Source organism: Panonychus citri, unplaced genomic scaffold (assembly GCF_014898815.1).
Source record: "Panonychus citri isolate SS breed McGregor unplaced genomic scaffold, ASM1489881v1 Contig00011, whole genome shotgun sequence".
NCBI lineage: Eukaryota > Metazoa > Arthropoda > Arachnida > Trombidiformes > Tetranychidae > Panonychus > Panonychus citri.
In genome coordinates this window covers 1533091-1558675 of record NW_026515416.1, presented here as the reverse complement: position 1 = coordinate 1558675, position 25585 = coordinate 1533091, and the positions used below count along the sequence as shown (strand labels likewise).

The 25585-nt window shown below is 29.3% G+C and overlaps 2 protein-coding genes across 2 annotated transcripts; both read right to left on the bottom strand.

The window, feature by feature from the left end:
• Positions 1–38: 38 nt before the first annotated feature.
• On the bottom strand, positions 39–25337 carry LOC128392037 (tachykinin-like peptides receptor 86C). The gene is made up of 4 exons (XM_053352019.1): positions 24209–25337; positions 7383–7598; positions 1897–2244; positions 39–912 (listed from the first exon to the last, which is right to left on the bottom strand). The coding sequence occupies exons 1-4, from the start codon at positions 24940–24942 to the stop codon at positions 267–269; spliced, it is 1944 nt and encodes a 647-aa protein (XP_053207994.1). The 5' UTR covers positions 24943–25337; the 3' UTR covers positions 39–266.
• LOC128392091 (keratin-associated protein 19-2-like) lies at positions 9424–10595 on the bottom strand. Its single transcript, XM_053352081.1, has 2 exons — positions 10434–10595; positions 9424–9872 (listed from the first exon to the last, which is right to left on the bottom strand). Exons 1-2 carry the CDS (start codon positions 10535–10537, stop codon positions 9752–9754), a joined length of 225 nt encoding a protein of 74 aa, XP_053208056.1. The 5' UTR covers positions 10538–10595; the 3' UTR covers positions 9424–9751.
• Positions 25338–25585: the final 248 nt, after the last annotated feature.

The following is a 25585-nucleotide window of genomic DNA, read 5'->3' as shown; positions in this document are numbered from 1 at the left end:
CCAAAAAGAAAGATTAATTAACATTGTATTAAATTTGATTTTGTTTTTTTTTCAAAGGTGAGTTAATTAAATAATAATCGCCATTGATTGTGTCTTGGTAACGTAATTAATGAGTAATTAATTGGAGAGAGATGCAACTTTCAAGATAGAAAAAGATTAATTTGTTTCATTTCAATTAGATTTGATTTAAGTAATTTAAGTGTGAAAATTGGTAATAATAATTATCCTCTTCCTTTGAATGTTTAATTGTTTCTCTTTTTACTTAATTAACAAGTCAACAATTGATTACAATCATGAGCAGCAGCAGAATTGGTAGTATTTGTAACATTAGAAGTACCTGAGTTACCGTTAATTTTATTATTAGAATCAACAATTTGTGTTATCGGTGATTGTTGATTAACTTTTACCGATAAATTATCATAATTAAATGAATCATTCCCTTGACCTTGTCCATAGTTATGGTCAGTTGATATTAAACTTTTACCTGAGTAAATTAAATTCATATTGTTATTATTATTCAACAATAAAGGTAACGATGATGAATCGCTCGCTTTTAATTGAGTTGATTGTGATGAATATCCGTTGGTTGATTGTTTAATTGTTGTTGTTGTTGTACTTGATTCGGGTGGTGATCCTCCTTTCCTCGTTTGATTATCATAACAATTACTTAATAATGTTGGTGAATCAGTTTGATTATCTGAACTGTTGTTGTTGTTGTTGTTGTTACGTTGATGGAGCTCAAAGTGGTTACTTGTTTGGACGGTAGCTCGACGATAATGATGACCAGTTGATGTTGCACCATGTTGATTGAAACCATTTGATGACAGGTCAGTTTTCACATTGTAACTTGATTGTTTTTTCAGTCGATTTCGAGCCAAGAAACAAAAAATGGACGCAAAGTAGCTTCGAAATCTTCGAGGGCCAAAATTATCGTGGAGACCATAAAATGAAGGTAATATTGATGATGATGGAACCAATTGAATTAGAGACAATACCAAATGATGGGAACAATTTAGGAAATCAATCATGATAGAAATGATCAGAAAAGGAAGAGAAAATAAAAAAAAACATTAGAAGATGAGATTAGTTTTAATTGTTTTAATAGAAAAGAAAAGAAAAAGTAAAAAACAAAATGGAGGGAAAACATTATCAACCATGAGAATAGTTAATGTAATCATGTTAACAAGGAAATTCAATCTCAACAATTAAGGTTAATCCAGTTAATTGTTCCAAGTCACATAATTACTTTTACGTTAACTGTTGATCATTATGGTGACAATTTAATTTAATTAACTGATGAAAGGCAAATATAAACAAGGAAAAACAATAACTTCATCTCATTGATTAATCTTTAAACTAATGACATCTATTGGAGTTAATTGTTGCCACAATGAGAAAAAGTTTACCATTTAAATTGTTTCTCTTTCTCTCCATAGTTAATTGTACAATCGGAAAGAAATCATTAACCTTTGTAACAATTAAACTATTCATTGATTAGATTATGAAGACAATCAAATATTTATCTAATAGGAAAACAAAAGTTGTTGACAAACAAAATTTGAACGAAAAGACAATTTCTTGATATACTTTTGGGCAGTTTCTTCATTTTTTTTTGGACAATCAATTGATTCAGTTTTCATTGAAAAGCAATTTGATTATAATGATGCATCGAAAAGATAAATTGTCTTTCAATGAAAAAGGGTGGATCAAAATCGAGAAAGTTGTAGAGTAAAAAAGAGCCAAAATATAATAGGAAAAGTTCATAACGGTAAATAAACATTTAGAAAATGATGAAAGTTTTTTTTAAGGAAAAACAATTGAATGATAGTAACGATTAGATAGATGAAGATATTGTTTACATGATAAATGAAGGTGAAAGTATCATGAATGGTTTACCTTTTATTCATCCAATAGTAGATGAGTGGATTATACATGGAATTGGACATTGCCAGCCAATAAGAGAAAAGGAAAATATGTTGAATGATAACCGATTGATTTATATGTGGATAATGATATGAATAAAGGAAATAAGCATGATAGGGTAGCCAACAGATAGCGAACAGGATGACCAGTGCTATTAACATTCGGGCCACTTTTTGCTTTGATCGAATTGATTCCCGTTGAATGTCGGTCTCCTCGCCGATACCCTTACTGCCCCAAAGAACTCGAGACATTAATGAATAAGTTATCACCAGGGAAATCATTGGTATCACATAGGTTATCATTAAGAAGGTTAAATTATATCTGAAAAAAAATAAGAGCAAATTAAAGTTATGACAAAAGGAAAAAGTTATTAATATCTCAAAGAAAGAGTTAATCTTTCATTTAATGTAATAATTTTCTTCATCATTTCTCAATTAGAAAGGTCAGAATTGAACTCAAGTTTCTTCCAAAAAGTTCAATATGTAATCCGACCTTTGGAACGATAAAACTCTGTTAGAACGTTATTATTAACCAATACTCTCTTATTTTCTTTGTTTTTTTCTCTCTATCTTTCTATTCAATTCTCGTTACAATTGAACTTTGAAGGCAGAATAAATTCTGATAATAATTTAAGTGAATCAGAATTGAAAGCAGTTGGAAATGAAATTATTATCATTAGTATATATCATGAAGAAAGTGGGTTTGTATCTGCTCAGTGGTGGTGGTGGGAGATTATTGGGAGTGAGAAACTTGGAAATTGTTTCCAATGCTGTAAGTGAATATCTAATATCTCATGTTTATCAAGATTCTCTGAATTCTGGAGCGATCATTCAATTGAAATGATAATTCCGAGTCTGGTTTCATTGACTGGAAGATATTTTTATCATATACACTGAGAGAAAGAGGAAGAAGAGGAGGAAAAGATGATGATGATCATCATCATCATCATGGTGATGAAGGTGGTTGTATTAGTGGTGGTTGAAAGGTAGATAAATGGATGAGAATGAAAAATCAATAACAGATACACATTAAGATGATAGTAATATCAAAAATATGATGTAATAATATGATAACCATGTTGAAATCTCATTGATAAGGAAAATGTTATTTTGTAATATTAAATTATTATGTACATAATCAATTGATTATTACTTTTGTTTTTTTCCTCAAAAAAATAATCAAATGGCCTGAGCATGATAACGATAATAACAATAACTAATAGCAATTGAGTACGATAAATATTATAAACAGAATTCATCTTGTAGTAATAAATAGAGTGAAATTATTTCGAAGAAACAAAAAAGTTCCAACTTACTGAATTTTCAACTTGGGAATTTAAGTGAAAGATTTGATATTAATAAGGAAAAAGATAGTTGAATGTTGAATTCTGTTACATGGTTGGAGAAATGGTGATAATTTAGACGATGATGATTCTTTGAATGAATAATCATTGATGAGAAAGTTAAGAATTCCAAGTTGGAACTTTTCTTTTCTCTCTTTCTCCCCTGTTAACTTATTCCATGTTTATCTTGGTATCAATTCTGATGTTCATTTGATTTGGTTTCATGATGATTCTCATTTATTTCTTTTCTTCATTTCAGAACTTTGGTCATCCAGTTCCGTTATCTTATCCTCCCTGTGATGATGACACTGAGGCTCATCATCATTAAGATTAACTCCCTGTTGTGAGTGACTTTTTTATTCTGCTTCGATTTAAAATAACATATGATGAACGTAATCATGAAGGAAATCAGGTTAATGATTAGATTTTTTTCTTCTTCTTCTTTACTTTGATCAATATACATGATCAGTTATAACTGAGTTTCTATCAATGAGTTGTTTACTTTTGTATATGTTTATCTTAGGGTAACATGAGTATCACCATGAAATTTTCTGATTCCATCGATAAGAAGCTTGAAATGAGCTTCACATTGAACTGTCAGATAAAGTTCATTGATATTGGAATCAGTTTGTATTCATCATTGTGGATATTATATTATTATCGGACTTAGATATTAAGTTACATGTTTATCAGTAAAGTTATCAACATTTTCATCGTAAGAACTGAAAAAATAGAGGCAAAGATATTCATTTACATTGTTTAACAATCATGATGAATACTAATTCTGGAAAACAATCATAACCATTATCAGTGATGAACATATGAACATATTATTCAAAGTAACAATCAGTAAATACATGATAAAACTTTCTCATGGTTAGTTGATGATTATTCTGAGTAATTCAAGTCTTTGTCAATGTTAATCACATCAGAACACTGAATCTATGGGTCAAATTGGATGAACTTTTTTTCCATCATGTACTTTTCTTGTCCATTGTAAGTCAATGGACTGAGAAAAACGGAAATACAAGTTGAGAAGGAGAGTTAATATTGATTTGATTGAATCAAAAGCGATTATGTTTAATTCTTGTCATTGTAAATTGATGAAGATTCAGTTTGTTTCAGTCTCATCCATGGGTTCATGATGATTTAATTTGAATGAGAAAATACTTTCAATTTAGTTTAAGTCTGATAAGCTTTTCGCTTCCTGAGTTCATGCGGATTTCTGGTCCAAAATCATTAGATTGTAAGTTTAATTTTGTATCAAATAATTTACCCTCCAAGTATATAAGGTAATATAAAGTTGTTCATATTGTTCAGTTAGATGCTGAGTATCATTATCATGAACCATTAGCATCCTCATCATTAGCATCATGAAGATTTGAGAGGAAAAAAAATAAAATTTCCTCTGGAAAAATATTCTCACCAGGAAAGAAGATGAAAAATAAACAAGAAAAAAAAGTTCTGGCAAAGTGATTGATTGAATTTAAAAAAAAATTGCAACAAAACCCACTTAATATCACATATCAACAATTTCCAACAATCAAGAGTGATTTTAATTGTAATCTGTTGATGGTTAATAAACTAAATATCGTAAACCATTGAATCAACTATCATCTTAATACCATGATGATGTTGATCATCACCATGATATCTGTCAGTGGTGATTAAATTAATTGTCTCTCTGTGTGTTTGCCTAATCATTTTTCACTTTTATTATCGGTAATTAATCAAATTGATCAAAATCAACACTGTTGATAATCAATAAAATAATTGATAATCAACAATATGATACAGAAAAATCAATCAACAGTCAGTTGCAGATGATTTGATTTACTTTCAAGTTGATTAATTTATCTGATTAAATGAAATCAATATCATTAAGATTATATCGTTATTAAATCATCGTAGTGATAAATTATTGTGTATTAATATCATGAGAAAAATATTTCTCAATCAAGGTCAATTGATTAATAGCCAACAAGAAATGGGCTCAACAATTAAAAATATATAACTGATAAATGCTAGAAAATAATATGATAACTTTGGGAAATATTAACACTGAAGTTGATTGTTTGTTTTACCAAACAATCAAAACGATTAAGATGATAATCATTGATTGCCCACCGATTGATTTATTAAATTTCATGATAATTCAGTTAATCTGACATTGATACTAACGCTGATCATTAGACAACAATTTAAACTATCAAATGATTACAATGTAACGTGTGGTTAACACGCAATCAAAACAATAAATAAATATGGTTAACGAGTGACAAATTCATTGAGATAATTTTATAATCATAATGATAATTGTAATGGTAATCATGATGATGATTAACTTTGGATTTGGAAAAGTTTATCTTGGAAACAATTTTCAACGGTGATTCCATTCAACTGATTTAATAGTAATATATGTTGACCATTCACTGACCATTGGACAGAGACGATAAACATTGTACATTGTAAACTAATACTAGAGTTATTATTATTATTATTAATAAAGGAATGCCCATTAAATTAAGTCAATTGGAAATAATCAGAACAGATAAAACTATCTTTCAATATCTGAATCAATTGATGTGAACCATCAAGAAACATTAAATCATCAATGAAGATGATGAGGATGCTGAGGATGAGACAGATGAACAACTAACGTTTAAATGAATTACAGATTAATGTTTTTTTTTCACTGATGAAAGTTTGTTTTTTCAGTCAGTAAATTGATTTAATCATTTAACCAGAATTAACTGATCATATGAAAGGTTAATTTGATTGATTAGTGATCATTTCAAGATTTTTTCTTCTTCATTTCAATTATTCACAATATAATTTGATGGTTAATAAGAATCGAAGAAGCAAAAAAAAATAAATAATCAAATCAACATTCAATTTATAATCTTGATTGTACAGGGTCATTCGGCATTCGTACTTATAATCCAGTGTCTATATCTGTATGTAAACAATACAGTCGATAAAAATAACGATGATGTTCATAATGATCATGATTCTGACAATCTATTCAATATAATCTGAATTCCCTGATGAACTTTTATATTTATATGATAAGTTGCTATGATATTTGTATAATTCAGTGGTAAAAGTGACAGTGTATGAGTGATTGAATTGCTTGGGGCAAATGGACATAATGAACAATGGACAATAATGATAACGGTCAACAGCCACTTGGTGTATTTATAACGGTCAAGTTATAGCTCATCATGATTATCAAAGTATTGTCACAATCTGACTGAATGATATGTTGATAGGATCACTTTTAGTTTTGTATGTTTATTTTTTTTTGTTTACTCTCAGAAAGAAAAATCCTCAAAGGGAAAATGATAAATGATAATAAAAATAGATACTAATGTAAATGCTTGTAAATCCAAGGTAAATGAGCCTGAAACAAGTGATAATTTAACTAGGAAAATCAATGGATATAAATCATATCTTCCCATGAATTTCATTCCCAGTTCAGTATATCATTAGAATGATAATCTTCCTACTCCCTCATTATATTAAGATCTACATTCATCTCTCTCTCTCTCTCTCTCTCTCTCTCTCTCTCTGCTGAGAATTGGCTTCATCATCTTATATCTTTGAGCTCTTTTCGTTGCAACGAAAAGTCAACTTTGAACATATTCCTTATTCGTATTGATTATCTCACCAGCGTGTTCTCGTTGATTATTCAATTGTAAAGGATAAGAATTGTTGACAATTTGTCTAAGATAATCTCCTTAAATCTTATTCTCTACCAAACTTAACATTAAATACTAATGTTTCCTAAGTACCCTTTGAGAATCATTGATTAGCTAAATTGTTTCACATATTAAACTAAATCAAGGTCTCTTTTTCTGTAAACAATTAAGGTAACAATTTGAAAAGAACAAAAACTTGCAAGTATCGAGTTTATAATGATTCGAAGTGATTAATTGTTACAAAATCCATACACTAGTTAAAAGTAAAAAAAAGTGATTAAAAGACAATTAATCATTTTAGATTCGTTTCTAATACCAAACACTAATACATATGTATTTCAGTTTTCAAGACTAATTAGTTTTTAAATGAACAAATTTCTCTTGCCTTGATTAGTTTATCAATCTAATCTACTTACAGGTAATCGGATGTTGATTGTCCCGCGTATCCATCAGGCCAAACCAGGATACAAACGACTCGATACCCGCCGTCCTGAAACGGAATTGTAAATAGCCTCGAGTAAAGTAGATTGGGAAGTGATAATAATGCCGCAAATGACCAAACCATAATGATAATCAACATGACCCGATGTTTGGTCATCCGAGGTTTCAATGGATGGACAACAGCAATGTACCTTTGTAATTAATCAATCAATTAATTAGTCAAAACTTTGCTGGTGAAAAAAAAAGTTTCGTTATCATAATTTACCGTTACATTGTTATTGTGACTTGTAATTTTTGATTAATTGCTTTCACAATCAATCATAATTTACCTTTAAAATGATTAAAATTAAACTTGCTTGTTTCATCAATCAGTGGGTGTAACAATTTATAATCAAATGAGTTAACCAAATCAACTAAATTGTCAATCTCAAGGATTTCAATTGACCCAATCAATAATTGATAATAAATATAATATGTAAGTTACGTTAAGTTTTTGCAAAAGTTTTACCAAAAAATTAATCTCATTACTTATAATCAATCAAACCAATGAGACAATCAGTTTAATTGTTTAACAATCAATTACAAACTAATCTTGAAGCAATTTGATTACATTGTTATTTTATCCAGTCTAATATGTTTATTCAAATCAAATACCAGCAATTAATTGTTGTCACGATTTAATTGTTAAACTATCATACAACTTGATTGCTGATCGTTATTATCCAAGATTAGATTGATTATCATTGGAAAAACAAATTAACTACCACAGGCAAATAATAGATTAACACAGAACCAAATTAACTCAAAGTCAATTTAATAGTTGATAACATTTAAAATAACATTTTTTTTCATTCCTTTCAAATGTTGAATGAAAAAAAAAGTTAATACCAAACTTTATCCTCAATAAAAGGATGAGGATGAGGATGAGGATGATTATCATTTCATTTCATCTTCCATGTATCATCCTGTTCAGTTTGTATCAAATTTCTGAATCGATAGAAGAGAAAAAATCAGTTTCTCTTTTCGTACCTTTTTTTTGTTCATTCTTGAAAAGGATTGTACCTTTTCACCTGAATTTCATGGTAGACATGGTGCTTGTTGAATATACAGCCTGACCTTCAACAAGATCATTTCATGGTGGTGAGAATCATCACTTAATATCCTCTTTTTTTAAGTCTATTTGTTTCATGAACATCATCATGATAAACGATCATTTTTTTTTCCTTTGCTCGGAAATTTTTTCATTCTTTTTTAAATCTTGATAAACTATCAGGTAGTTAATCCTCTGAAAACTGTAACCAGAAATTATTCTGAGCCATTAGAATCATCATATGTTACAATAAATAGATTAGTATTCATTATGATTACATAGGTAGAGAAAAGTTCTGAAAGTTCTGGAAATGAAGACAGTGAGTGAGAAAGAGAGAAAGAAAGAGATAGGGCAAGTTTCTCCATGGAGAAAATAAAATGAAGATTCCTTAATAATAATAATGATAAGAAGAAAAAATCATTTCAATTAATCATCTCCATCGAAAAGGATGAAGACAATGAACAAGATGAGGATTAAGAGATGATGATAAATGGATAAGAGAACAAAAAAAATAGAAAAGAATATCAAAGATTCAACTAAATTAGTTGGCCATTGGTAAGTATTATATTCAATGGACTCAATATGTATTCCTTATGATGATTAAAACTTTTTCCAACATCTTATTTATCATCTTCTTTCATGGTAAAGATGAAACAGAATCACCAAAGATACAGAAATAAATATATATATATAAAAGACGAAAAGAAAAAAAAATAAACATAAACATCGTCATCAAAGTTATAATAATAATATTACTTTCGCATAAAGATGATGACGATGATGACGATGATGATAATACGCCATCATCATAATCATCAGCATCATCATCTTAAGGATAATAAGCTGAAGAAAAGCAGGTAAAATAATGAAAAACTTTCAGAGGAGAAGAAAAAAAGTTCTAATAAATAATATCAATCTCGAATATGTAATATGCACTCAAGAACTTTAATTGAATTTGATATAATCTTCCCTCAGTAAAATACAAAGTGAAGTAAAAAAAATTACACTTATTAATATTTGATTAATATTTGATGATAGTAGTTGATAAAGTTGCTATTGAATATCATTAAAAATCATTATATCAGTTGATAATATATGGTGATTATCATGATGGTAAAATGTTTGATTTGAGTGAGAAAAATTCAAATCAAGATAACCATTATCACAGAATCCATGTTAATAAAGAAATGTGATTAGGAATTATCAATGAATAACAATAATTGATGATAAACCTCATTGAAATGTCGGAACATTTTAACGGCCATATCCATATCCACCGTATCCACGGTTGTATCCTCCGTATCCACCGCCATATCCTCGGTTGTAACCTCCGTATCCACTACCGTATCCGCCGCCGTATCCACCGCCGTAGCCTCTGTTGATGGGTCAGAACAATGGAAATGAAGAAGAAAAAATTTGATTACAATTGGATAATCAGAGTAGATTAACTGAACAATCAAGGAAATGATTAGCTAAAAATGTTGGTTTACGAGTGAATAATTTGCAAAAGTAATCAGTTAATTGTAATCAGAATAACATCAAGCTAATAGTTAACATGATAATCTATTAGATACATTTTTTTTTTAATAACTTTTACATGTTGTCGCAATTGATTTAATGGATTATATCACATTTATATAATCTGATTGAGGATAAATCATCATTATCAGAGGATAATAAACAAGAACAAGTAAATTGCTGATAATCATCATGATACTCATCTCATGAGATTTGAATAGATTCAGAAACCATAATTAATCAGCTCTCTAAATATTATTATTATTGATTATCAAGCTAATAAGGAAAGGACATTTTCACTTATCACTTAGATTTGTACATGAGATTAAGTTAAAGTATCTCATCATTGGTATAAGGATAAAGGTGTCTAATGATTTAGCTAATTGCTGGCAAATTGATTGAAATTAAATTAGCTTACCTGTTACCGTAACCACCGAGGAAACCGGCCTCAACCATTGGGACACCAATGTACAAACAGAGAGCAACAATTGCTAAGATAAGGGAAACCATGAAGTTCATCATTTTTGTTGATTTAAAGGGATTTTTTTTTGTTCACAAAAAAATGTAATTGGTAATTGTTTGATTAACAAGGTGAGTGAATCAAGTGAATGAACAAATTGTGAACACAAGTGAAGCTTAAATATCAATCAATTTTCACGTTCCACTCTTCGTCTCCCTCATCATCATCTTCTTCAATGTATTGATCAGTTTCAACACCAACAACGGAAAACCAATGAGATTTCCTGTTGATATCTATGAGAGTTGCAATTGATTCACAAATTTCTCCAGGTACAGAAAAGGATTTCCCATTGATCAGATAAAAGATAATCAAGATACTGATGAATACGAAGCTTAATCATTAACATTGATTCTCATTTCGTTTTCGATTGTCACAAATTGGTGATAAACTCTCTCTCTCTCTCTCTCTCTCTCTCTCTCTCTCTCTCTCTCTCTTGTTTCCTTTGCAGTTTGGTGAGACTTTCATGTTGGAACCGGAAATCTGTCGATTCATAGATTGTGGTGAAAAGGAAGAGAAAAAGTTATCACCATGAACATGAGAAACATATTCATTTGTTTCCGTTTCCGTTTATCTTATTTTTGTAGAAAAAGTTAAAATCAGAAATTTCTCTTCCTTAATGAAAATCATTTAGTCATCAGATTGTCATTGATTGTCATTGTGGTGACTATCCATGAACTTAATTGTTTCAATATGCTCCGATTCATCCATTTAATTAAGTTAAATAATTATGTGATAATTGATTGCTTTATGTTATCTTGACGATTAAACTAAATTGTTCAAGCTTATTATTCAACTTGAGTTGATAGTTGATAGTGTAACCATTTTCAGGGTCCTTGGTGTAATATCTAATCTGATTTAATTGTTAAAACAGTAATTATATTGAACTCTAATCAAATTCTAACATGATTCTCAACTTTATCTAATTTTTTCAGTCTCCAAATTAGTTTATTCAATGAATAAAATAAGAGACTTGAATTTTGATAAGATTCATGATACAATTTCATTACAAATGAGCTGTAACAATTAACTAATAACTCAGTAGTTCAGACTGAATTTATCATGAAATTTTATCCGGATAATTAGTTATTATGATCAGCTGATCATTATCTTAACGATCAATGCTAATTATTGAGAGCGATGATGAATTAAGGTTTGACTAATCCAGAAGTCTATTAGTTAATTGGTTTGGATTTTAATATTTCCCTTGATAAATTGGGATATTTGAATGTAAAATTAAACTTTAATTAGCTCTGACAACCATTAATTGTCAATAGTATTATAATACCATTAACATGATGTTCAAATTAATCAATCATTTGATAATATCCATCAATAAACAATTCAATTAAATATTCAAGTAAATCAACTTGAATCAAATTCGTAACAATAAATTAACTCACAGCAACAATTAACTGACTATTCAAGTGGTAATTTCAATCTAATCAAAGTTTGACAATTAGTATATTGAAATTAATTAACTTTGAATATCTTTTTCATACTTTAATCAAGTAGCAGAAATAATTAATCATCTTAATCAACAATTATTACTTAGATTGATTGATTGATTGATTGTTATAGTTAAATTGTATTAGAAAAACAATTAAAAGCAAAGTGTTGACACTAAAGCATAGAAATCAATTGATTTGAAAATGAAATTAATTAGTTAACTAACACAAATCCATGGCAATTGACAGGGTTAATTGATGAATAAATTGTTACAATCAAGGTAACAATTGATTATAAAAGTAAATCAACTCTACTATAGTATGTTGATCATTTCAATCTCAACTGAATTAATTGAATTATGGTGATGAAAAATTGAGCTTAGTTGATGATATTTACATAAAGGTATTCATATAATGAGAATCAATTCTCAATGTTTATATTAAATTACAGGGAATGAATTTAAACCTGATCATGATTAGATTCAGTTCTAAGAGATAACCAAATGATTATAAGATGGAAACAATTATAATAATCATCATTACCAAACCTGACAATCAACTGAATCTTAATGATAACTGATTCTGAAAATTTTTCCTTCTCATCAGCTCATTAATTTAATGAACACAATGAGATGATAAATGTACAGATTTAATTACTATTCTCAGAATATTAATCATCGTAATTTTCATGATATAACAATCACTCTGATCATGGTTAATAATTTAGTTTATTTTTACTCTTTTTTTGGTTAATATCATGATTATCATTCATTGAAATTGAATTTAGTTATTTAAAAAGTTTTTTTCTCTTCTTGATTATTTTGCATGAGAAATTGAATTTAATCAAGTTGATATTTATTATTTTCATTAATGAAAATGGTGACATTTGAGTGACAAGGGAAAATAATGCCAAATATTATTATTGTTTTTACTTTCTCAATGAATATTTTTCTTTCAATAGTTATCCTCATGATGTTCTGATTGGGTTATGAACTTTTCATGTTTTCCTCTCTTCAACTGAATTAAAGTATTATATTAACTGAGATACGATTAAGGATTCGTAAGTAAGTTCAATGATTTATTTGGAACTTTTTTAGTCTTATTATTTCCTGGTTTCAACTTTATCTCTTTTCCACCCATCATGAAATGTTGAAAAATTGATGAGTTTTTATATATTTTTTAAAGAGATAGAAAGTTAGAAAATCAAAGAGAAATAATTGTTTGGGGAATATGAGGTTTTCTCAGACAATATCGATAGTTTATCCTTTTCATCAAGTTTCCGTTTCCGTTTGTAACATTTTTCTTAAATTTCTCACCTCTCATGAAGATTTTGGTTCACCAGACTGTTATTGATCCTCTTTTTAGTGACTATTAGGTAGCTTAATTGTTTCAAAATACAAACTAATTGGTGTTGATTGATGAAGAGTTTGTTTTATTTGAAATGTTTACTGAGCACAATTATCAAGATCAGATTGTTGATTAATGATAACGGTAAATAGTAATCCTAAAATACATGAGCTTTATATGTTTGATAACTATTTAAACATCTCAATGATTATTAGATAGTTTTCTCAGTTAGTTTTATTTAGCATTTTTTATCATAAGCAACATCATTGAACCAATATCAAGAATAACTTCTGGAGCAAAGTTATCATTCATGATAAGATATATGTACTATTTTTACATCATTTAAAAAATAAATTTGTCTTAAAAGAGATTGTAAAATCAAAGCATTTGATAAAAATTGGGTCAATATCATCTTGAAGATCGGACTCATGAATCGTTCTTGTAATTTTATTGATGTCTAGAGGAATTGAAGGATGACAATGTAAAGGGAAGAAAGTTTTCATATTATGTTCGGTAGAACCGAAGACCTTATTTATGAATAAGATGATAATCCTCCAGGCAAAGTTGTGCTCAAGCTACGAGGATTCTGCAGGACGTTTTTTATCAACTAAAGCTATTTTACTCAATATCTTAAGAGCTCAAAAACATGTCAAGGTCAAACTGGACCAGAAGGAGTAAACTGTATTGGAACGTTTAACCTTTCGAGCTCACAGGTCATTGCAGCCACTCCCCGAAGAATACATTTAGAAGTCATTTGAAGGTCATATGTAAAGTGCTCATCAAAATATCCGGACTTTTAATAGATTATGATGAATGCATTTAAAGGCAAATATGGCAAATATGTCAAACTTTGTGAACAAAATTTGGTGACTCTAAAAGCTCAGATGACTCTATTGGTTGGTTGAAACAAGGTAATCAAGGCTATGCTATTGGTTAATTTCGCTTCTATTATATCAAATCCAACAAAGTAATCGACATTCAAACGATTACATGAGTTACAATAATCAAACTATGAAATTTTATCCGCGTTTTATCAGAAAGCTAGAACTGGCTCGATTTACCTATGCTACTCTGTGATATTGAAATATTTTATCAGAAATGATCGATTACCACTTAGGACTATCACGTTTAATTATCGAAGTTCGCATTTCGTCATTCGAATGTGACATTGAACACTTGAAAGAACGCAAAAATTATTCACATGACGAAAAAAAAAAATGACCGATTTTAAGGTGAAATAAATATTCCTCAGTCGGGTGAATTAAATGTAGAATTGATTTTGGAATTCTGACAACCATGAAGAAAGCATTTTGCATAATTTAGCAACTTTTTTTCTACACTTGAAGATATTTTTTCTATCATATAATATGTTACAGATGAACTTTTAATATTCATGATTTTCCATGAATAATCATGATAATCATTATATCACTAGTTTTGTGTTAAAGTTATTAATTCAATTTATACTTTATAATAACTTTTCTAGCTCAAACAATTACAATTTACGAACTTGAAACTTGACTTGAAATAATATCAGAACTTTTTCTTGATTTTTCTCACCTCAATTTCAATTCCAAAGTTCCAGCATTTATTTAGTTCACTAGCTATTTTTAGTTGGATATTTTTTCAGTCTCTCAGCCAATATCAACAGATCGACCATGAAAATGAAACTCAATGATACAAAAGCGATTTTGTTTCACATTATCAATGACAAAATAGAGGAGGAAAAAGTTGTGATTCAGATTCTGAAACTTTATCTTGTCTGGTGATTTGTAATCACTTTTAAAATCAGAATTAGATGAATGGAATACAGTTGAAAACATTACTCATGGTCACTGAATATTCACTGACCATTACTTATCATAACACAAAGATTACCATTGAAATTGTGATTGTATGGATAATGTAAATTTCCAATACCATGAGTGATTCTCAAATGGTGATGATGATCATGATTTACATGGGGGAGAAAGTTCCAAAGAGATCAAAGCAACAAATTCACTTTTTCCCCTCACCAGGGTAACAATTATAAATCAATAATATGGAGTTGATTGTTGGACATCAAATGATGTAGCAAATATTAGTTGGATTAAGTGGAGAGAGAGAAATTTTTCTGTTCTTTTTCTTGATAAATATATTGACAGAATCAATCATGATGATGATAAATCAAATTGATGGATCAAGATGATGATCATGATGAAGAGGTTTATGTTATTAAGATATGAAACATGATCAAGATTAAGGATGAAATCGTTGAATAAGATGTTACCAGCATCAAACGTACTCAGTTTTATAAACAATTTACAATCGTCTTTCCTATCATATTATTCAGATGAATATCATGATTTACCTTACACCACTAATCATACCACTAAATAAAAGGTATATTTGCATTAAATGAACCATGAAAATTCATGAGAAAAGTTTAGATGATCTGAATGAATATTGGAAAGAAAAGTTTTCGAAACTTTTTGTTCGTCTTTAAGAAAATTCCGAAATTCAATCATAACGATAATTTACCTAAATTACCAAGAGATTATTGGAATATCTATTTATATGTAATTTTTTTCTTCTTGTCTATTGATATTGATTCGCAACCATTGATTCAGAACTTTAGATGAAAGAGAATAGTTTTTTTTTTCGTTAGAAATATCAGAATATTTTCTCTCAACTTCTCAATCTATTGTTATTATATCTCTCTCTCTCTCTCTTTCTTCTTGTACAATTGTATTAGCATCCTGTATGAACATGATGGAAATTCAATTCTATATCTTATCTAACATGGAAACCTGATTCTGTCTGATTCTCTGTCGAGTTCATGCACTGAACTTTTTTTCTCTCTCTCACCCTCACATCAATTTCGGACAAGGAGCAACATAGTTTTTGATTGATATGTTTTCTTCCTCATTCTGTTTCAAATATCATGGTTATCTATTCATAACTAGGGTGAAATTTCCATTAATTCATGTAATATAACAGGGGAGAAGTTTCAATTCGATGAGATAAAACTTAGCAATATATTAATATATGGGGAAAAAAGTTTGATAGAGAAAAAGGAAATTGCTAGATTAAAGTTGTAATCGAAATTTAATCATGATGATTATTGATTAATATGAATAATCATCGATAATGAACATTTCTCTCAGCTAATTGATTATGAACATCTTACAATTAATTGCTATTAGTCGAGTTTAGAGTTGTTATTTCCTTCCTTCGAATTCAACTCGGTCATGTTCTCATCGTTTTTTTTTATTCTTTATCTCATCAAATGATTTACAATTTATCGATTATTCTGATGAAATTATTGTTATCTTACTCCTCAATCACAATTGACTCAGTTTCATGTATCAAATCAATAGAAACAATTTTGATTACTACGATTCTTCATCTTAAATAAGTAATAACAAGCAGATAAACTAAGAAATAAGAGGGAAAAAGTTCTAATCAATATCATTCAAGTTTCTTTGAGACTTCAAATTAATATAATTTCTCTCTCTCTCTCTCCATGCTTAGAATTCAAATGACCTTCTAATTCTGTAGACATATTCAAGGTGAACAGAAGAAGTAACAAAATTGTAAATCACCTTAGAAACGGAATTGTTTGAAATTCTGAGAAGAGGAAAAAAAAGAGAATTTCAGAATTCCGAAAATTAAATTTCTAATAATTCCTAAGTTTCATATCGATTGGAAACTAACCTGATCTGAATTGATAAGAATCATATCAATATATAGTTTGGTAAAAACAGTCCCAATTAATAACGATCAAGTGGTTTGATATTCAATGTTATCTCAATAATTCAGAGGTTCATGAGATATTTATATGTAATATCATCATGATAACCAATACAAATGATAATAATAGTATTCAACTAATCAAATCGTATGTACTGACAGGATAGTTATGATTTCAATCAATTGCTAATTCAGAAACTTATCATTCAAAAAACCTAGTAGGCTAATAACATGATCGCCATGATATTACCATGATGATGATATGAGGGAGTGGAATCAAGTTCATATACTCAACAACTGATAGATAGATTGTAGGTGATTAATATCTTGAAAGGTAAAAGGAGATAAAATGAAATCCAAATTGATTATGATGATGAACATGATGATGATAACATGGCCGATAGACTGAATTATATATCAGAATGAAATTTCATCTATGAAGGAGGAGGAGGAGGAGGAATCGATGGATAAATAGATGGAGGAAGGGAAAAAAAATTTCATGTAGCTAAAAGTGACTGGGAGTTAATGGTAACAATATAATCATAAAATCTGAATCTGAGTATTCAGAATCTGTTGAATAAGATTGATGATCTGACTAATTGACCTAACTGATTATTATCATTGTTAACATGAAGGGTGGAAAGGAAAAGTTGGTTAATATAAACACACAGAGACACATATATACATAGAGAGTGGGCTGGGATCAATTTGATGATCGTGGTGGAAAAGCATAAGCCATGATGGGAGTGAGAAAAAAAAATGAACTTCTTTCAGAATTTTCAATTGCTCGAGTTAACCTTTCATGAGACAAGATAATAAAAGTGATTATATAACAATAAGGTGGCTCATTTAGTTGGTTCACCAACCCTATTTATCTGACACCTTGATTCTTAAAGGTTGAGAAAAAATAACAAGACAATCAAGTAGCATGATACTTATCTCTCAGCATAAGATTAACACTCAGAAATAAGAGATAATCTTAACATGAGAGGGTGAAAGGAAAATGATTCATTTTTGAGGATCAGGAACATGAGGAGGGAAAAAAAGATGATGATTCCTCTTCCTTCATGGTAACGATATATTATCAGCGTTTATGATGATGCTCAAAATCCCAATTTTCATTTGATTCAATAATTCAGCTCATGAAATGTTGCCCACCCTTTGGTAAGTGAATTGAACATTCACTTGGGTGAGATCATTTTTTTCTTCATCTTCTTCCCATTTCTATCATGAAACTTATCATCATTATCCATGTACAGTTATTATTTGAGAAACAATCGGGGGTGGAAAGGATAATGGTGAGACTCAGGGAAATGATGATGAAGATGATGAAGGATGATGAACAAGTGGGAAGTTGAAAGGTGGAAAATTTTGAGACATGATGATGATGATTATCAACAGAAAGTGTAACATATTTTTCACTCATCAAGATTAATCACCCAGGATTAGTTTTCATGCTAATCAAACTTTTGAAAATCTAAATAATTATCATCAAATCATTGATTAGTTTTCCCTTTCCAAGTTGATTAATTATTAGATTGATTGATTTGCACGAATAAGTTTAACTAACTTTTTTGTTTCTTCAAAGTTGATTAAACAAATTTAGTTGTTTAAATTGCTCTCAAAATGTTTGGAAATTATTTAATTTTGCTTTTATATTCTTAATTGGATCAATTATCATGTTGGAAATTAAATGTTTAAGTAGCTCTTGATTAATGTTGTGGCTGATCAAGTTATCATGATAACAATTAATGGTGAATATATAATTGTAATCAACTGTTACTCGTGAGATTAAAAGTTGGTTGGGTAAAATTAATTGGAATGAGTTGATTAACAGTTGAATAAACAATTTCATGGTAAATATTTACATGATATTTTTGTATGAGTGATAAGATTTGATTCAATTCAAGATCTTAAAGGATTCCAATGAATCGTATGGAATTGACCTTGAGAAATGTTTCCAATTTTTTGTTCAATTCATGGATGGAGAAAGCATTTTTCATGGTGGCAAACAGTAACTACATCAATACCTAGTCCATTACACTTGATTATTTTAATTCAGTTGGTTAAACATGATAATAATAATATGAGCCAAGCCCATACTATGTAATCGTAACAATTGTATCAAGATTGTTCATAAAAAAAGTTCTTGACTCGAGAGTCACAAGTCCTTGTCAGAATTTTCCACATTTTCACCATGGATCATATTCATTCATCGAGGAACGAAAAAAAAAAGTTTTTTTTTCTATTCTTTCATCTGTGAGAATGATTTTTTTCACTTTTTCTCTTTGCAAAGTTCTGAAAATCATGATGACAAGAAAGAGGAAGTAAATAGAAAGAGAAGAGAGAGAGAGAGAACTCAACATACACCCAATATGAAATATTAGAAGACAGTTAGAGAAAATAGAATAGAAAAAGAAGAGAAAAAAGTTTTTTTTCTACTTATTCCATTTCCAAAATTCCTTCCTGATTATCTGTCTCATGAGAATAGAAAACAATAGTCGAGTTGATAATTGTTTACGATATTACTTTCGGATGCTCACGTCGAATAGACTTAACTAAGTATTCCCTGAATTCATCTGAATCTGCTTTGGAATCTTCCCCATTCAGAGCTTCATCTCTCTCTCTCTCTCTTTCGCAGCTATTTTACAATCGATTCTGTGTGACAGAAATAGTTGAATCCATATGGCACATTTTGAGTGAGTGAGTGACTGAATCAACTCAAATGTCTAATATACTGTGTAAGGAAATTGAAAACAATGTCAACAACGACAACAATGATAATATCATCTTCATGATGATATAATAGCCGGGAAAGTGAAAAGGAAGAACAAAAAAGACAGAGAGAAAGAAAGATGAAAAAAAGAAAACATTTTATTCTAACGAGGTCAATTTGTTTTCTATGATATTATAATAGACATCATGCACTTAGCATGTTACTGGAAGCAAAAGTGTTCAAGAAGCATTCACAATTCTGTCAAATTGTGAATGTATATTATCATGAAAATCATGCAAGTTTATTATATTTATCATGTAATATTTACTCTGGCAAGTGAAATGGCTCATAAGAAGCTAAGTAACAACAACAACAAAAAGAGACCCAAAAATCATGAAGAGACATTGAATGTATTCAATTGGGTGACATGTTCATTGTTATAATTAATTTATATACTATGAAATTGGTTAACAATAAGGTACATAAATGCCCCACCCTTATTTACCCCACTCTCTCTCTCTCTCTCTCTCTCTTTCTTTCTTTCTTTCTTTCTCTCTGACTATCAATATTCAATTATTGATTCTGATAGGAATTGACTCTGAACTTTATAAGAGTGAAAAAAAATCAACGTGACATTTTACTCCTGATGATGCTCATTATCATCATGAAGATGATGATGATAAAAAGAGGGATAAACATGATTCAAGTAAATAAGAAATCACCTGATCATTCTGACTGTTGTTAACAATTGTCATCCTTTTTTTCATCACATCATCTAAGTAAATGATGGTTAATTCATCAGGTATTTTTCATCATCATCATCATTATCATCTTATCATCTTTTTTTCCCTACCTTGTTGATTATTTGGTTATCTGAAAAACAGTAACACTCAATTTGAAATGACCAATTAGATTGATAATTAAGTTACTTGTATAATCATCATTATCATTATCATGTTTAATGTAATTTTATACCTTTTCCCACTCCTCCTTTATCATCATTGCCCTCATCATTCAATTGATCGTCATTCAAATTAGAGTTGAATCACTTTGATAAACTTGTAAAGTTCAAATTAAATTAGATTACTGGTTTTCGATCAATTTTGTTTCAATCAAATATCAATTGATACAAAATCTTCATAACAATCAGAGTAAGTTGTTTGATAATAATAATAATAAACAAACAATTAACCATTAAATCAAAATCCAACTGATTCAGTTCATTGGCGTGGGTTTAAATCAGTGATTAACCTTTCCCCTGTCTATTGATCTCAATTTAGATATACTAATATAAACATATTGATATTCCTGATTCATGATAAGATGAGTGAAAATTTATTCAGAGGTTTTTTTTCCAATACCATGATAATCATGATATTGGAAATTCAATTGAAAATTCAGCTCAATTTTAACCAGAAATAATGATACTTTATGTTCATTGAATACAATGTTCAATATCAGGGGATATATTAATGAGAGAAAGTCAATTCTCTGAGTTATTCTGAAATGCTCTGAAAATCTGGATTATCGGTTTTTTCTTGTCAATTTTACCCTTGATTTAGATAGAGAGAAGTTCAGGAAAATTGATCATGTCAAAAACTAACTCAAGGTCAATTCGCATCTTATATATATTGATTGTGAGATAATTTCTGTCATCATTATCATTAGCAAGTTCATCATTAACACTATTCCTTGCTCATTGATTCTCATACAATTTCAGATGTTGGAACTTTTTTTTCAGATTTTTGCAAATATTTCTGGATAAGAACCAAGTAAAATAAACCAAATTGATCAACTAATTAACTTGAAAACAGTCATCATGATGATTCAGCCAATTACTGCAATGGTAATTACTTTTACTCTTTATCATCATTAACATGTTCATGGTCAGTGAATTAAAGTTTCCAGCTTTGGATTAAAGTAAATGAATTGATATTATCAATAGATGAGATAGACAACGATTTGAGAGAGAAAGAGAAAGAGAGAGAGAGAGAGAGAAAGAAATGTTCAACAAGAGATAATCTGATAACTTTGTTATATTTGATTGTAATCAACATGATAACAATCAGATTAACTATTGGAAATTCGTGATTAACCTTGATCGTAGACGAGTTGAAAACAATAACAACAATCAATCAATTAATCCCTCAACCTGTAATTAAGATTCATTGATTATTGTACTAGAAGTGAACTTGAAAACAGGTAGACTGATGGGTGAGGTCCAAAGGTGTGAAAGTTATTCATAGTTGTGGTGAAAATAGCTCATGAAATGCTCATTGGGAAAACGGTGAGATAATGTTGAGAGAAAATATTAGAACAAAAAAAGATGTAGATGACTGAAAGTGTTTTTTATTTTTCTCCTTCGACGAAAGCCCTTCGGGCAATTTAAGACAATTTTTTATTCGAAAATGATTGATTATCATCATAAACTCTCAGGTAGTTAAATCATGAGAAGAAGAAGAAAAAAAATCAAGAGATACTGTTGGTATCTTCATGAAGAAACCTCAATTTCTTGACGATAGAACTTTTTTTCCTCTCAAATTGGAGAGAAAAAAAGTTTCAAAAAGTTCATAGAGATATTCAGAAAGTTCAACAGATTCTCATGAAGATTGACTTTGGATGTAAAAATAATATTGTTCACAATTTAAATGTTGAGAAGGTGTAAATGTGTAATATGTGATGAATACATAAAAAGTGAATTCATTGATTGAATAGGAAATTCAGGTTAAACGATTTCATGAAGAAAAGTGATAATATTAGATTTTTCCCCTGAAAATTTCCTGCTTTTATATTCATTGTTGGAAATACAATAAATTAGCTTATGTTTCATAAACTAATACTCAGAACGTAAATCAATTGATTATTTTGAGTCCAGAGGATTAACTTTGAGGTTCAAATCAATTTCAATCTTCAAGATTATTGCTGAACTTTTCTCACAACTCATAATGCTGATCATTAAATCAACATGATGCTGTGATGATAAGTTATCATCAAAGGTGAAAAAAAGAAGATGAAAGAAGATAAAGAAAAATATATGAAAAATATTCGTTGGATTTGGTTTATATTTTCAAGAATCAATATCATTGCCATCATGTTTCATGATAGATTCCGGATTCAGGATGACGTTTTTCTGACTCTCACCATTGGTGATATTATCAATTCTGACAAGTTCAGTATGTTAACAATAGATAACATTTCATTTTGCTCACGTTTGAGATATTATTTTGTTTTTCTCACTTCTTTTTTTCTATTTTCTCATTTTTTTCATTCTCCATGAGCCTGAATAAAGTTCTGGTGTTATCATCATGATAATATCTTTTTTACACCATGAACAATCAAGAATAAAAACAACAGGGCGATGATCATCATCATGATAAGAGACAACTGAATCATCAGGAATAGAGAGAGAGAGAGAGAGATATCAAAAAATGAGAGAGAATAAAAATTCTGAGAATTTTCGAATCTCTTTTATTCAGAACTTATCATGCAATTTATGTTATATTATCGTTTTTGTATTTTTTTCTCTTTTCTTCTCATTTTTTAAATCATTTCAATCGTTTCAATGTTTATTATGTGAATTAGTTTATATCCTTTTCTCGAGTTTAGAACTTTTTTCTTGTGAGAAATCAGAATCGTATTTGTGAAGTTCAACAACTTTTAACGTGCTACGAATTATTCAGTGATTATTTAATTCCTAAATGAGTGTAATTTATTGTCTAAATCATGATAATCATGGATTAGAAATGGAAATTATGAAGAACCAAAAAAAAAATCTTAAATTCTACTGAAGAAAAATAAGTTTCTTCTAACTTTAATAGTCGCGAAAACTATTTAACTTTTAAATGGCAACAATTACGATTATAATGTTGATTGTGATCCGTTTAAATTGAAGATTGGAAATAAATTGCTGACAATTAGTTGCGGAAATTGTTTACACAGCAATCAAATGATAACAATGTCAAAATGATAAGTGATCAATAACAATTTCAAATACAATAATCATAATCAAAACTTTGATAAGATTATCAAGTGTCGTAGTCATAATTAATCAACAATTAACACTTTCACATATTCAATACTTAATAAAATAATCCAACTAATCACAATTAAGTCAATCATAAATGTGACAGATAATTATTGACACAATAAATTGATAATAATACAAAAAAAAACAAAATTGAAAGTGATTAAGCTTTGAGATGTTGAGATTGTGATGAGTGTTGTAATTGCAATTTAAAATTGTTAATATCAATAAGATGGATACACAATCAGATTAGATTGTTAATTAATTTGATTATCAAGCTAATTGCCAATCAATTAGTTTGACGGGAAAAAAATAGGAAACAATCATGTTTGATGAAACTTGACAGGTAAACAATGTAACGGTCATGTTGATAATTGTGATAATTAGAAGATGTCATTTGGTGACTTACCTGTCGATGGATGTTGCAGTTATGGTGAAAACGGATGAGGCCACAGTTACATTGGCGATAAAATTGTTTATCTTACAATAAGTTTGACCGAAAGGCCAATGGGAGTGTAGCATGTAGACAAAGTTGAAAACGCCATTGAAAGTGGCCATTATGAGATCGGCGATGGTCAAGTTGAGTAGGAAAACATTGGTTACGGTTCGCATCTTCCGATGACCAGTTACAATCCAAATGACCGTTGTGTTACCCACCATAGCGACAAGAATCATCAAGCCGAAAACAATGGACCAAATTACTTGGACCGGAAGGTCGGGTACAAATTTCCGGGTACCAAAGGATGAGGAAGAAGAGGATGAAGATGATGATGGTGAAGAGGATGAAGAGGCAGATGATGATGATGAGGAAGATGAATGGTATGAAGAAAAGGTTGATGATGATGAACCAGTTATTGAGGTGGCAACTGATGAGGCAAAGGATGAGGATGGATCGGTTACCAATGTTGTGTCATTACAAAGGTCGAAAATGCTTTCAAGGTCAGATTTGTTTAGAAATGTGATCAAATCAATATACTCAAAGGATGTTGTTGTTAATGATGATGCGATAGACACTAATGGAGATGCTAAAGGTGAAGGGGTTGAAGGTGAAGACACTTGGGTAACCACCTCAAGATCACAGAGACTTTTGAAATCTCTTACAATTGGAATCATTGATGAATTGATCATTGATGTAATCTCCATTTGATGATTACCTATTAACCAACACAAAGAAACACAAAAAGAAAAACAGTAACAACAACAATTTAAATGAACAATTAACTAAATTAATATCTGAGTAACACTTTGGATAAAATTAATTGTTAATCATTTGGAATTGGTGATGATCATCTCATGTTTCCAGCGAAAGAAAAAAAAAAGTTTTTCCTCTTCTCACTTCTCAATTCAAACTGATGAATTTGAAATATCGTTTTCTTGTTATCATCATGTTGTCATCAAGAGATGAGGATGATTATGATGATGAAGATGAAGATGATTTGATACTTATGATAAATTAAATAGTATATCAGTTGATACTTTTGAAGATATGAACACAACGAACGAGGTTTATAACGAAATTATCTTTGTAACTTCTCAATCTCGACTGTGTGATAATTTGAGATTGAAAATGAACTTGGATTAGGAGCATGATGATCAGAAATTCTGATAACCATGGAAACATGCGCATGAAGATAAAATGATGATAATGATGAGGAAAGAAAGTGTTCAAGTTGATTGAGAACTTTTTCTATCTTCATAATTTTTATCTTCTCTTTGTATCAAATGTTTTACTTTGGAAAAAAACAAAAACTTTCTCTTCATTTTTTTTTCTTCATTTTCGTAACTA

Excerpts from the sequence above, each read along its gene's own strand:
- LOC128392037 (XM_053352019.1), bottom strand. The coding sequence starts at position 24,942 with ATGGAGATTACATCAATGATCAATTCATCAATGATTCCAATTGTAAGA. Across the intron at positions 7,599-24,208 it reads ACTGCAACATCCATCGACAG|GTACATTGCTGTTGTCCATC; the intron begins GTAAGTCACCAA and ends TTAATTACAAAG. Across the intron at positions 913-1,896 it reads TACTATTGGATGAATAAAAG|ATTTCGAAGCTACTTTGCGT; the intron begins GTAAACCATTCA and ends TGGCCCTCGAAG.
- LOC128392091 (XM_053352081.1), bottom strand. The coding sequence starts at position 10,537 with ATGATGAACTTCATGGTTTCCCTTATCTTAGCAATTGTTGCTCTCTGT. Across the intron at positions 9,873-10,433 it reads CTCGGTGGTTACGGTAACAG|AGGCTACGGCGGTGGATACG; the intron begins GTAAGCTAATTT and ends ACCCATCAACAG.